Here is a 15,392-nt window from a genome sequence, read left to right on the forward strand (position 1 = left end):
CCCTAGAAAAGCCAAAAAGAAGAAGAATCAAAATCCAAAAAAACTGAAAAGTCTCTAAGCGCAAGCTTCTCGTCGAGGCTGTGCGTAGAAGAGAGCTTCCAGATCCGGTGGTTGAAAATAGCCGTTCATAGGCGGATCTCGTTTCCTCACAACCATGGATTTCTTCCTCGGCGGCGGTGGACAAACAGAAGCCACCGGAATCCTATACATCCTGCTTCTCGGCGTCGTACATCCTTCCTCCGCCATCTCCGTCGTCCTCCTCTCCACCACCATCTCCATTCCCATCCTTATATTCTTGTCACTTCGATTCTCTCGGATTTCGAAATCTTTATAAGAGGGAAAAAAAATTTTGAAGTGTGAGAAGAGGCGGTTACATCTTTTTATTATTTTATTTTGTCTAATAATCAAATTAAAAAAAAAATCAGTAGTTAAATTTTCAGATTTTTTTTCCTTTAAAATTTTGGGAGGGAGAACGAAAAAAAAAAAAAAAAACGGGGAATCTTTTTCTCACGAAGCTGTTCCAACGGTGGAGATTTGTTTTCCAACAGCTTAGTGTGAGCTGTAAATAGTGACGTGGTGACATATTATTGGGTAATACCACTAAACTAATGTACCGCGTGACCCCACCGCACCGTTTCAGTCTTTCAGACGCTCCTCCCCACCCATACATAAATTATTGTCCACTTTATTTTATTAATATTTTTAATTTTTATTCCGTTTGTGGCGGCGCGAACTTGCGCGACAAGTCCCTTTGGGCGGGATTCTAAAAAAAAAAAGACTCTTTCCTTTTTCTTTTTTCTTTTTGTCAGCGAAAACTTTTTTATCTTCGTAATCGTACCAATCGGTTTATACTTTTAAACCGAAATTGAAACCAGTTCTGGAAGCAAGTCACGTGGGAGGCACGTGTCTCTTTTCTCAAAAAAAGTCAAAACCATTTCTGAGACTTGTCATTTGTTTACGGTACGTTTCTAGTCCTTATTAAATTTGTTTATTTTGTCAAAGTTTACTGTATAATAATAAGATCAATAGCTTACGGTATTGATGACGGGACAAACAAAATTTATTAAAATCTAAATTTTATGAAATTGTCAAAGAAAAATTATAGTGGGAAATTTACTACGGCTAAAACTAAAAAAGTTTAGTAAAAAACCTAAATAGCAAATTACAACACTTCACTCGACGTTTTTGCTCTACATAGAAAAGTTCATTGGGCTAATACAAAACCCCAAACAATCTTAAACGGCCCAATCTGATTAACAATCTTTACATTCTTATGTCTACGTTCTCGGCTCATGAAGCCCATGCAAATAAACATTGCCGGCGAAAAGAGCTCTTAGAAGAAGATGTGGTGGCTCCGGCGACGAATAATTAAATTTTATCATTGGGAAAACAATATTTTTGCAGCCTCATGTTCGTCGTCGTTGTTGTCAACTACTTGTCTTACTAATCCTTTTTTTCTTCACTTGACTCGGTCTTCTAGTTTCAACATCAGTAAAATTAGTCCTCAGATAAGTTTTTAAATCTGATGTTTTTAAATTACAACGTAATTTCTTATACGTATAGTGGAGTTTAATTATTTAGCATAAAACAACAAATTTTATGTGGAAACAGAGTTGTTTGCAGGTCCTTGTTGTTGTCAATGAAAATTTCTTGCAAATTGTAGTTTCACTGAAAAAATGTCAACTTATTTGTGAACATGGATAGCCTATATCATATTCTCTAGGCTATATGATGCTTGTGTTTATGAATAATACTAATAAATTATTAAATTATTAATTGATAAGCAATATTGCAGGTCCACTGGCACTGTAACTGTACTATATAAGTTCATTATAAATAAAACGTCGTCCTATCCCCGTTATTTATAATTCATTTACAGATTCAGTTCTCAGGATTTTTGTTTTTTAAAGGGAATTCAGACTATATGTTATACAGTTATCAGTTTTTCATTAAGACTTTAAAATTTTCACCTTTTCTAGTAAATTTAACAAGTAGTCTAAAATTAGCTGCGGAGTATATATTGTTATCATTATTTGAATATTTAGTATTATTAATAATAGAGATTATTTTTTGGTTGACCCTTATTATTATCATTAGTTAGTATATTTTCATTTATATATTTTATGCATAAACATATTGAATAATTAAGCTATATATATATTATACTGTATAAAACCGCAAGGGTAATTTTAATCTCTCTATGATTAACTGGAGTTAATAAAGAAGTACAAAAACTTGACTAAGGTAGAGCTATAAATTCAAGTATTCAACCTAAAACAAATAACAACAGTTAGGAAAAAAATAATTAAAAAGAGCAGAGATGTCAATATCAATGCCAACTAGCAGCTTTCGATATAAATGCAACAGTTCGGAGAAAATAAAAGAGTTAAAAGAATTAGTCAAAATCAGCAACACCAATTATAATTTAGATCCTAGAAATCAAAGTGACATTTTTATACACGTAATTCCAGAACCACTAAACTATATATAATCTATATTATTATTTTTAAAATATATATTTTGGTTTATACCCTTCAAGTTTTATTTAATATGTTTTATTTACAACACTAACCCCTAACAATTTTTCTAAAATAATATTTCGTAAAAAATCAATTAATAAAACTATTTAAATCTACCTAATTTGATACGTTTATTGCCATAAATAGCTGGACAACATCTATACATTTCGATTTTTCCACAAACAACTCTACACATTAATTGTTTAATCTCATAAAAATCTTCAAACCTACTTCAATAAATCTTTAGAGAAAAAATATGTTAGTTTTCCTAAATTATTTCGGTTTAATTTATAGTTTCCATTTAATATTTTATACATTTATTAAAGGTGATAATATAGTTTCCCTAAATTATCTCGGCTAAATTAATTGTTATTCTCTTTTAAACACTATATATATATATATATATTTATATATATAGATGCACTGCATAGTAACATGATCTGTTTACTTTTATAACAATGAATTTTAATTAATAAATTAAAAATGAAAATAATTAATTTTTATATACATTAAACACATAAAATAACTATTACTTCTCACATATCTCTATATGATTCTACATAAAAACACAATCAAATGGTGTACTGCGGGTCAAAACTTAGATAACATAGTAACATTTATACAAAAAAACTTAACCATTTTATTTAAAATCATATATGAACATTAAAATCGTTCCGTAAATTCAATAAATAGTTATACGTATATAATTTAAAAATTAATAAAACAACAGCAAAATAATAAAGAAATATAATATACGTATTTTAAATATTTAAAATTTTAAAAATATAGTCCGGTGGTGTATCGCGGGTTAAATGCTAGTAAAGAAGAAATATTATACAAATATCTAACATTTTTAAAGGTTACCAAAGTTTCTAATTAGGATACTTGCGTTTATTGGTTTTGTTGATCGTGTTTTTCTTCACGATCCACGAGTTCAATTATTTGCCACTAAAATATATACTTTTATATTGAAAGAAAAGCTGAATTGCAAACAGCTGTGTTGTTTCCTCCTAAATTTCGACTCTTTTGTCTTTTTCGAAAGGTACCATTTATATGGCCACTTTGTGTATATCCATTTCATTTTCTACCCCATACTTTTTCTTCTATGTGTTAACAACACATATTGTACTTTGATGACATAGTTATATTCAGACAGATTCGCACTTTAGTATGTTATATTCACGTCTTAGCTTATTTGGTAAAACTATACACTACAAAGTTAAATATCTATCTTTATTTCTTAGATATAAAAATAAAAAACAAAATTTGTGAAAACCATAAATCGTTTAGCTACACGAGATACAATTTGAGATCTAGCTTCTTTTTTCCCCTAATTTTTAATATATAATCATATTATAATAAACTAATTTTTGGGATTAAAACTTGAAATATATTATAATGTGTTAGTGTAATTACTCTATGCTGCTTTTGGCTCGTGGATCTATTTTGCAGAAAGTTTTTAAAAATTGTTGATTAGTCGTACACATAGCCACGCGAGTTTATTTTGTGTTTGGTTTTTTATGTACAGGATACTTTTTTTTTTCAAACTATTCAAACTATCACTTATTTACTATGAAATTGTCGTCTCAGTTGAATTATGTTAGCTTATTTAAGCTTTGGTTTACTTTTTGGGATAGCTTACTATAAATAAATTCATTTTTATGATACACTCCAGATAACAATATTCTTTTTAATATGCCTTCGTATACCACCACATATTAAAAGACTGGTGATATAATACATGTATATACACGGTATGAATATTGAATATTTGTATCTCGAGAGTCTTTTAGTACATCGGGACACCTTTATGATGCAATGATACAAGTGAATCTTTAGGTTCACACCGTTAATGATTCCCCGAAAAATAGAGTATGTTTTATTTATTTTGTATTTAATAAAATGAATTAGATATTGAGATCGGTAAATATATCTGAAAGGATTGTTTGTTTTAATATTTTTAATTCAAATATCAAAACAATTAAGTAATAATTTTGTTCGATATGCTTTCAGTTTCAGAAATCAGGACAATCGTGCAAGTTGCGACTTCGTAATATGAAAACACGTAATAAATCCATGAACAATTGAATCAAACCAATTATAAGTTTAATCGATGTAACCGAATCGGTTTGCTTCAAACTAAACCGAAATTGTAGTAATTTCTTCTTCTTCTTTTTTTTGTCGTCTTGTAGTAATTTCAATCTTTCAAAAAGACTTTAACTATATATAAGCACAAATACTTAAGTTCTTATTAATCTAGTAATTTCAAAACCAGAATATCTTCTACCAAATGTTGCATTTAAGTTCTTATTATTATTTTTTTTTTTTATAGATTTGGTATGTACTCGTTAACAATTAAATCTGTACCCCAAATTTTAACTATATATAAGCACAAATACTTAATGTTCACCGGTATATATGGACGGCAGATCTAAATTAACAGTTTTTTAACATATGCAATATCGATGCACGATGCACATGTCATTAAATACTATATATCACCATCATATATATATGTTCACATTCATTTGTCAACGATATATTTCACTTTTTTTTTCCTATTCCGATAACCAGTGGTGATTGATAGGTAGCTAATCAGGGTAAATATAAAATAACTACAAAATAATTGAAAATAATACTATAGAAAATATGATCATGCTCGTGTTTCACGTGGCCATCTTCGAGTAGTTTTGTGGTCCAAATGGAGGGATCAGAGACATTAGGTGAAGAAGCTTCAACAACTGGGAGCTTCAAGGTTGCATGCATGCAACAATGACTCGAGCTGACCATCACATAACTTGTGCATTTTTTCTCACTGTTACCGATGCTTTCAAACCAGAAATAGTTAAGAGTATGTAATAGTGGGAAGTTATTAAAAAAAAAAACAGTGGGAAGTTCTCTCAAAAGATGCTCAACAATATAATTTTTTTTTGTTACAAGAATGCAACTTTAAGTAACGAGTATAAAGTATAAACCAACTGGTATCATAATAAAAATTATCAAACAAAAATAATATTGTAACTGATCATGCTCGTGTTTGGCGTGGCCATCTTTAAAGAGTTGGTGCTCCAAATGGAGGGATCAGAGAAATAAGGGGAAGAAGCTTCAACAAGTGGAAGCTTCAAGGTTGCATGCATGCAACAATTAATCGAGCTGGCCTATTTTCATTTTTTTCAAACCACATTGGTAATCCAATTGTTAAAAGTTTTATTGTGTTAGTTTGAACTTTGAAGTATCATGTTGTCATTGCACCACGAACTAAATTATTGTTAACTACTGTAGAAACAAAGTGGAAATTCATAGTATTCCCACGTGATCGGAAACTTACTTTGGTTTATGACATATTTTAATTTTTGTAAATGTCAAAAACAAATATTAGCCACACAAAAAAAAAAAAAAGAGGAAGTGGCATTATCACCACATTTACCCGCCCACATGGAGTTATTTACAATCGAAAACCATGTTTTGTGAATTCAAAATATATAGTAGCTTATAAACAAGAATATAATATAGAGACGAGAGGAGCTATATAATGTACAGATGATCCACGGACGAAACAGTCAAAGTCGATTCTCAATTGATATTGTCACAGCTATTGTTGAGATTCAAAAACAAATAATTTAGTGAGTCCACAAATTCCAAATTTTGAGTCTAAAAACATGTGCTTAAGTTGTTAATTGTATGGTGTGTCCTTGGGTCTAGGAACTAGACGCAACACAAAAAGTCATAAAACAAAAGAAGTTAAAATGATTTTTAGTTCCTCAATAATTGGAACCAAAGAGATAGGATCGGCTTTTGATCCTATCTTCTTGTTAAAATAATTAAAACCAATCAACCAATTATTGACGGAAAATAAAAGAAAGCTTGAAATATTTATTGTATTTTAGACTAGACATATACCTATTATCGATTATTTTGGGTATGTTAATCAACTTTCCATAAATTTATCTTATATAAATGATGTTAATTATCAAGTACTTGGTCTGTAACAGTTTTAGTCTTGGCAACAGCTGCACAATCAAGATTATACGATCGAAATCCAAATATCCAAAGTAAAAAGTAATACTCATGAACCAAATCATTGGACCAAAACAAAAATCAAAAGTAATTATATTCGAAGAAGAAGAAGCTAGCTGGCTAGGTAAATAAATCCTACAAAAGGAGAGGAAATGTTATTATCAGTCACGTAGATTCTCGATATATCTAGATACACAACAAGCTTGGATATATCATATAACGCATAAATTAATGAATTGTGACATCATATATTTCTTTCTACGAAACAATCATGCATATAGACTATATGGTATATGATACTCCTCGAAATTATAGCAATCGATGATCTTATCGTATATATTAGCACAAAATAAGAAGCATTAGCGTAGTCACCTTCTTAATTTGACTTGTACGTTAGAACTTAGAAAACACGCGGATTTTAATTAAAAATATATATATATATAGTTAGGACCTAGGAGGAGAAAATACAATTAACTAATTTAAATAAAAAAGCAAATATAGCTTTTAATGATCGAAAAGAGCCAGAGAGAATTTGCTATATAAACCCCTTCGTTGCCTCTCTATATCCCTCCCCCCACCACCTTCCTCTCTCTCTTGACATACTCTGTCTCTGCTGCTCTTTCTCTATCTATCTTCCATTAGCCGTTTTCTTCAAAGGCTCATCAAGGTAATTTTAAAACAGACTACTAAAGTCTCCTTCAAGGCCATTTCGTTTCCTCGTTACGTTTACGAACTGCATCCCATTTTTTCGCTTTTTTCTTCTTCTCTAAATTTGTATTTATTTAAAAAAACCTCCACTATAATTTCATCGTCGCAAATTCACTAAAATTCCGTACATTTATCTAAATTTGTTCATGTTGGTATTATTTGAAAACTAATCTTGATTTGGTTAATAGTAATATTTTGTTTGAAGCCGTGTTAGTTTAGATACTTAAAAAAATAGAATTACTTCAAAGTTAAAAAGTATATAAGCTCTCAAAACAAACATTTAACCGGGATCCTGCAGAACCGATCATAGCTATTTTAAGTCAAAGAAGTCAAACAATGGTCAAATCACGGTTAAAATCGGGTTTAAAATGGTCAAAATTACTCCATTAGCCAAATCCAGTCGTACTGCGCAACCAATTTATCTTCTTCTTTCTTTGACAGCGATCAATCTTATCTTTAGTTGCTAGATATTGGGTTAATACAGATACACAAGTTAATTTTCGTTGTCCACACACGTGTTACATACAATACAATACGTATTAGTACATGTATGTTTATATGTTTTGTCTGTATACGTATAGTACTAATAATTATTAGGAGGACTAAATTAGTGGTTGCAATTCGCTGAATCTCTCGGTTCATGTTTTTTTTTGAAAAAAATCTTATCCCCACTTTCTTGGGACATAAGCAACTTTTGTCCATTCATTACACATAATTATTTCTGTTTTTTTGTTTCTCTCTCAAAAGTACAAATCTGATCTGAAAAAAAATCCAAATCGGTCATTATTATCCATGCAAAAATCTCTGTGATTCAGAATTAACATCCTTTTTAAAACTATCAAAAACATTTGTGTCTCTGATCATCCAATCAATTGTTTCAGAAAATGGACTTTGAGAACCGGTACGGGCTTGCAACGTCGCAGAAATACGACTGTCTCTTGTTCGGTACGTACTTAACCGGTATAAACCAATTTGATTACACGAATAGTTTCCTGACCGGTTTATCATAATTCTCTTTAGATTTGGACGATACTCTTTACCCTCTCAGCAGCGGGATCGCAAGAGAATGTGGAAACAACATCAAAGGTAAATAATATTTCTTCTCTCACAATCGATTTATTGATTAACAAACACTTCATTTCTGAAAATGTTTTTTTTTCTTCTTTCTCCGGTTTAATAGATTATATGGTCGAGAAACTCGGTATACCCAAGGACAAAATCGTCGAATTGTCTGATCTTCTCTACAAGAACTATGGAACAACAATGGCCGGTCTTAGGGTACGTGATCGAAATCATCCCTAGGCTTTCTCATTTACATTTTTTTTTTAATTACAATTTTGTAATAACATTTTCTTGTTCTCTAGGCGATCGGATATGAATTTGACTACGATGAGTACCACAGCTTCGTCCACGGTCGTTTAACGTACGACAACATAAAACCCGACCCTGTTATTCGCAGCCTCTTGCTTAGCCTCCCTCTCCGCAAAGTCGTACGTGTCGCATTCACATTTTTTTATATATAGTGTGATACCATACACTAACTATAGTTTGAATAGAAAACTAATAACCATTTTTTATTCACGTAATCAGATCTTTACGAACGCGGACAGAGTTCACGCGGCCAAGGCGTTGAAGAGGTTGGGATTAGAGGATTGTTTCGAAGGAATCATATGTTTCGAAACGCTTAACCAGATGCACAAAATCGATGCGTCTAAAAATCCCGAGATTTTTGATATCGTTGGACACTTCCACCGGTCTGAACCGGTCAGCTCACTCCCCAAAACGCCTGTTGTGTGTAAACCGTCTGAATCTGCTATTGAGAAAGCCATAGAAATCGCCAATATTGATCCTAACCGAACGGTATAGCAAACCGGAATTTTAATCATTACTATTTATTCCGATTTTTTTTATCAAAAACGTGAACAAACGACTAAAAGCTTTTTATATTATTTCTCGTCGCAGCTGTTTTTTGAGGACAGTGTCCGAAACGTAGAAGCTGGAAAACGCGTTGGCCTTCACACAGTTCTGGTACGACAAAATTGGTTTAACCTAACCGGAATCAAATTTAATTAAACAGTTCTGATAGTTTTGTTTAATATTATTAATTAAGGGGTTTGAAATTGACTTTGGAGCTTGTTGCTGTTTTCAGGTTGGTAAATCAGACAAAGTCAAAGGAGCAGATTACGCTTTGGAAAACATTCACAACCTGAAAGAGGCGATACCGGAGTTATGGGAATCCGACATGAAGTCGCCGGATGTTGGATATTCCGGCAAGGTCGCCGTTGAGACATCTGTTACAGCTTAGGAGTGTTTTCGCCGTTGTACCTAATTTCCCACCACTGTCATTTTCAGTTTTTTTTTTTTTTTTTTTTCAAATGGCGTAATGTCATTTTTGTTTTTCTCGACTTGTGTTTATTTAAATAAAAAATGAGAAATTTATTTCCATCGAGTTTATATAAGAGAAATCAAAATTAAAATATCTACCGTGTATGGGTTATCTACTTATAATTTAAAAATACATTACATAAATAGTATTTAAGTTTCGTGTTACATATATAACCAGAAACTTTCATTTTATAGTTTTTTAAAAGCTGGATCTATCGACTCGAGATAATAAAGATGAGAGAGAAAACGCTCTCGGGCTCGTCCTCCGAGAATTCAAATTCTCACATCTTTCACATCTTTTGATCTTAGATCTACTCTTACTTCGGTAGATCATGATGATTGATGTTTATTGCTTTCCTAAATGCAATCTCTGTGTGTATCCTCCTCTTTTGGATGACTCTCTTCATACTCTAGGAGCTCCTCCTATTACCTTTCTCGACTTGGTCACATACCAATCGAAGCTCTTTCTCACGTTTGTGAAGATTTGGTTCTATGAAAAGCTAAATAAACATAGAACATGCTCGGTCATCGTACTGATGTCGGCGTTGCTACTGCGGTCCGCTCTTTTTCTTACGACGCCGGTCATTTACTCACCGGTGGCCTTTTCTTTTAGCCCATCCTTTCATTCTGAGGTGCTTCACCTTGCCTGGGTCTCGATTGAAGTATTGACTACTGCCCTCGATGTAGATCTGGGTTTTACTTTGGTCTCCAATGTCGAAACCTCCGGAGAACCTTCTCGTGTATGTAACTGTATTCTCACAGACGGTGATGACGTGCCCTTCGGAGCTGCTGAGACTGGCCTTTTAATTGATCTACCTCCCATCTCAGCATACTATCTTGTCACCACTGAAGTCTCACCCCCAGGTGTCGCTGCCCCTGGAGATGGCTCCCTTGGATCTGCTCCGGCTTTGGCCGAGGATATTTTTGTTGATTTTAATGTCATCTACGCTAGAGCAGTTTCTCCCTTTGCTTTAAACCGGACAGATATACTAATCCCAATGACGCCTCGGAGAAGCTCCGGAGAAATTCTATCCAATGCAGCCGCTACATCCCTTACACAACGGAGAGGATCCATGGCTCTGCCTAACCGAGACCTTTCTCAATTAAAGATGAAGAAACAGGTTTCTCTCTCTCACCGACGACAATCCAGGACTTCCCGACGAGTCTTCCAAACCTTTTTCACAAGCATGATGAAATCTAGATTTTGTTCCAAACTTCCTGTCGCCAGAAAATTGCTCACCGGCGCAAAGATAGCTTCAGTTGACCTAGCCGCCGACAAAACAACATCGCACCTATTTGTCTCTTGTGGTCGATTCGTATGGCATCCATGGGCCTTGATCGTGTTTCCTGTTGGGGAATTTGGTCCATTAATAATCTCAAACATAAGTCCAATTTGTGAGTTTTTGGTGGGCTCATACAGAAATATCTATCTTGGCCCAATTACAAAATTCTGGGGATTTTTGCCTACTAAATTTACAAACCCATTTCATGGTGAAATTACAAATCAAAATGTTCTCACAAATTCTTTGAAGCAAAGGATTTCCCGACATTTTGCAAACTTCCCTCTTAGCGAGGTGTCACCATTGCCAAAGTCAAAGATCACTCTAATCAATATCAGTACGGTGGGGTTTGTTACTCCCTCCGGAACTAACAAATGAGGATATTGGCATGGAATTGTCAAGGGGCGAGAGCTAAAGAAACTTTTCGTCGACTGAGAGAGATGTGCCGCATGTACTCTCCAGGTTTTATGTTTTTATCTGAGACCAAGAATAATAAAACATTTCTACAAACTTTGCAAGTTGAGCTAGGATTTGATAATCTCCAAACTGTTGAGCCTGATGGCACTAGTGGAGGTTTAGCTCTTTTCTATTCAAAGGACTATCCGGTTAAGTTCTTGTTGTTAGATGATCGACTGATCGACATCGAAACTATCATTAATGGAAACCGAGTTTTTATGACTTTTATCTACGGTGATCCTATCCCCGCAAATCGCGAATATGTGTGGGAAAGATTAATGCGTATTGGAGTTGCTCGATCTGAAGCTTGGTTTACTATGGGAGATTTCAATGAAATAATAGGAAATCATGAGAAAAGAGGAGGAAAAAAAGATCAGAATCCTCCTTTCTACCTTTCCGTGCTATGATTGATTCATGTGGATTAATCGATTTTCCTTTCCAAGGGAATCAATTTTCCTGGATTGGTCAACGGTCAAATGGTAAGATTCGCTGTCGCCTGGATAGAGCCATGGGAAACGAAGAGTGGCACAATATTTTTTCCCACACTAATGTGGAGTATTTGAAGTTGTGGGGTTCAGACCATCGTCCTCTCCTCGCATCGATACTAACACGTCCAAAGAAGTTTTTGAGAAGGTTTATGTTTGACAAGAGGTGGATTGATAAGCCAGGCCTCAAAGAGGCGGTGTTGGACGAATGGGGTGGTGATGATATTTCCGTCTAACGATCGATCATGAAAAAAATCCAAAATTGCAAACGAGCTATCTCTATTTGGAAGAAAAATAACCAAACAAATTTGGAAAAGCTGATTAAAGACCTCCAAGAAAAGATTGATGAGACCTACGAAGATGATGAAGCATCGTCGGAGACTCTCCTCAATCTAAAATGGCAGCTCTGTGAGGCCTACAAGGAAGAAGAAGCATATTGGCACCAAAAAAGCAGAGAACTTTGGCTTGCAGAAGGAGATAAAAACACAAAATTTTTCCATGCTTCCACAAAACAAAGGAGGGCAAGGAACAAGATCACTAGCATACTTAATCAGCTCAAAGTGTGGGTTGATACAGAAGAAGGAATAGAAAAAGTAGCGGTGGAGTACTTCAGCAACCTCTTTTCATCCTCGAATGCGAGCAATCCTACAGTGGCCATTAAGGATGTTCCTACTTTGGTCACACCTGCTATGAACGAGCATCTCACGAAAGAGATCTCAGAAGAGGAAGTCAAACGAGCATTGTTCTCCCTGAAGCCAGGAAAGGCTCCAGGTCCAGATGGGATGACTGCATTATTCTTTCAAAAATTTTGGGAAACCGTAAAAGGTGATCTCACTAAGATGGTGAAGAATTTCTTTAGCTCTGGAATCTTTGATGGCAAGCTAAATGAGACAAATATATGTTTAATCCCGAAAGGAGAACGACCTCGTGAAATGTCAAGATTTCGCCCTATTAGCTTGTGTAATGTGAGCTATAAGGTGATCTCAAAAATTCTGAGCTTACGTCTCAAGAAGTTTCTGCCGGAACTTATATCTGAGACCCAATCTGCCTTTGTGTCAGGAAGATTAATCACAGATAATATACTCATTGCTCAAGAAAACTTCCATGCCCTTCGTTCCAATCAGGCCAACCGGAAAAAATATATGGCAATAAAAACGGATATGAGTAAAGCTTATGATAGGGTGGAATGGAATTTTTTAAGAGCTTTGATGGAAAAAATGGGATTTGATCAAAAATGGGTGGGATGGATAATGCAATGCATTACTTCCGTCTCCTACCGTATTTTGATCAATGGAGATCCCAAGGGACGAATTAGGCCAACGCGTGGGATTCGTCAGGGGGATCCAATCTCTCCATACCTATTTATACTTTGCACTGAGGCCCTAATTGCCCAGATTAGGAACGCNTTTGATGGCAAGCTAAATGAGACAAATATATGTTTAATCCCGAAAGGAGAACGACCTCGTGAAATGTCAAGATTTCGCCCTATTAGCTTGTGTAATGTGAGCTATAAGGTGATCTCAAAAATTCTGAGCTTACGTCTCAAGAAGTTTCTGCCGGAACTTATATCTGAGACCCAATCTGCCTTTGTGTCAGGAAGATTAATCACAGATAATATACTCATTGCTCAAGAAAACTTCCATGCCCTTCGTTCCAATCAGGCCAACCGGAAAAAATATATGGCAATAAAAACGGATATGAGTAAAGCTTATGATAGGGTGGAATGGAATTTTTTAAGAGCTTTGATGGAAAAAATGGGATTTGATCAAAAATGGGTGGGATGGATAATGCAATGCATTACTTCCGTCTCCTACCGTATTTTGATCAATGGAGATCCCAAGGGACGAATTAGGCCAACGCGTGGGATTCGTCAGGGGGATCCAATCTCTCCATACCTATTTATACTTTGCACTGAGGCCCTAATTGCCCAGATTAGGAACGCAGAAAGAGAGGGAAAGATCCAGGGTTTACGTATTTCGAACGCAAGCCCACGTGTTTCCCACCTACTTTTTGCAGACGACAGTTTATTCTTCTGCAGAGCCGATCCTCAGCAATATAAGGAAATTATCGATATAATCCGCTTTTGTGGTGAGGCGTCTGGACAAGAAATTAACTTCTCCAAATCTTCTATCATGTTTGGAACCGAGGTCCCGTCCCATATACGTCAAGAGATCAAATCTATTGTTGGGATAGCACAAGAAGGAGGCATGGGTACATACTTGGGTCTCCCTGAGAAGATTCATGGGTCAAAGGCACAAGTCTTTGCATTCGTGAGGGATAGACTCCATAAGAAGGTAAACTTATGGACTTCGAAATTTCTATCCAAGGGAGGCAAGGAAGTCCTGATCAAATCAGTGGCGCAAGCAATTCCGACATATGTAATGTCGTGTTTTCTCTTACCAAAAGCTATATGCTCAAAACTAACTAGCGCGATAGCCAATTTCTGGTGGAGCAATAAAGCAGACAGTAAAGGACTACACTGGATATCATGGAAGCAATTGTGTACTCAACTTTCGGAAGGTGGGCTAGGCTTTAGAACACTAGAAGAATTTAATCTTGCCCTTTTGGCAAAGCAACTATGGAGATTGCTGAGATATCCAGATTCCCTTCTTAGCCGAGTTCTAAAAGGGAGATACTTTCGATATTGTAGTCCATTAGAGATACAAGTATCAAATCGACCTTCGTATGGCTGGAGGAGCATGTTGGCAGCAAATCAGGTTCTTTCGTACAGAATTCGTAAGACCATAAGCTCGGGTTTTAATACGTGCATCTGGACTGAACCATGGATCCCAGATACGCCAGCACGGCCACCCTAAAGTTTAACTAGTGAGAGAAATCCTTTGATTTGTGTTAACACCTTGATAGATTTCAACACAAAAAAGTGGAAAATTGAACGTCTTCGGGAACTCTTCCCCCCGAAAGAAATTACCCTTATTTTGGGGATTAAACCGAGCTTGAATGCCTCGAGGGACGGCTATTCTTGGACTCTGACAAAGTCTGGAAATTATACCGTTAAATCTGGATACGAAGCCGCGAGAGCAATCTCTCGCCCTGCTTGCGACCTCCCTTCTCAGGGACCTAGTGTTACGACACTTAAGGCGCAAGCATGGAAGTTAAAAACATCACGGAAGCTTAAGCATTTCGTTTGGCAATGTGTGACTGGGTGCTTGGCAACATGTCAACGCCTGCATTATCGCCATATTGGTAGAGATAAAGATTGCCCTAGATGTGGAGCGGAGGAGGAAACTATAAACCATGTGCTATTTGAATGCCCCCCAGCACGTCAAGTATGGGCTTTATCGACAATCCCTTCCCATCCTATGGTGTTCCCTTCATCTTCCCTATATAGCAACCTCGATTTTCTATATGGGCGTGGCAGAGACTCTGGTGCAACTGATCAAAACTTGAGAATGTTCCCGTGGATGATGTGGTACATTTGGAAGGCAAGAAATAAGAAAGTGTTTGAAAATATCTCTGAATCTCCGCAAGATACACTGGAGAAAGCTATCCAAGAAGAAGAAGTTTGGAGAAGAGCAAATAAC

General features: G+C 35.4%; 2 protein-coding genes across 2 annotated transcripts; one reads left to right on the top strand and one right to left on the bottom strand.

The window, feature by feature from the left end:
* Positions 7-396, bottom strand: LOC109128444. The gene has a single exon (XM_019234766.1). The coding sequence runs from the start codon at positions 283-285 to the stop codon at positions 55-57; it is 231 nt and encodes a 76-aa protein (XP_019090311.1). The 5' UTR covers positions 286-396; the 3' UTR covers positions 7-54.
* Positions 7,080-11,591, top strand: LOC104734225 (uncharacterized protein C24B11.05-like). The gene is made up of 8 exons (XM_010453753.2): positions 7,080-7,203; positions 8,126-8,189; positions 8,265-8,330; positions 8,425-8,522; positions 8,609-8,734; positions 8,835-9,104; positions 9,207-9,272; positions 9,394-11,591. The coding sequence occupies exons 2-8, from the start codon at positions 8,129-8,131 to the stop codon at positions 9,547-9,549; spliced, it is 843 nt and encodes a 280-aa protein (XP_010452055.1). The 5' UTR covers positions 7,080-7,203; positions 8,126-8,128; the 3' UTR covers positions 9,550-11,591.

The sequence above is a fragment of the Camelina sativa genome, chromosome 13 (genome assembly GCF_000633955.1).
Source record: "Camelina sativa cultivar DH55 chromosome 13, Cs, whole genome shotgun sequence".
Lineage (NCBI taxonomy): Eukaryota > Viridiplantae > Streptophyta > Magnoliopsida > Brassicales > Brassicaceae > Camelina > Camelina sativa.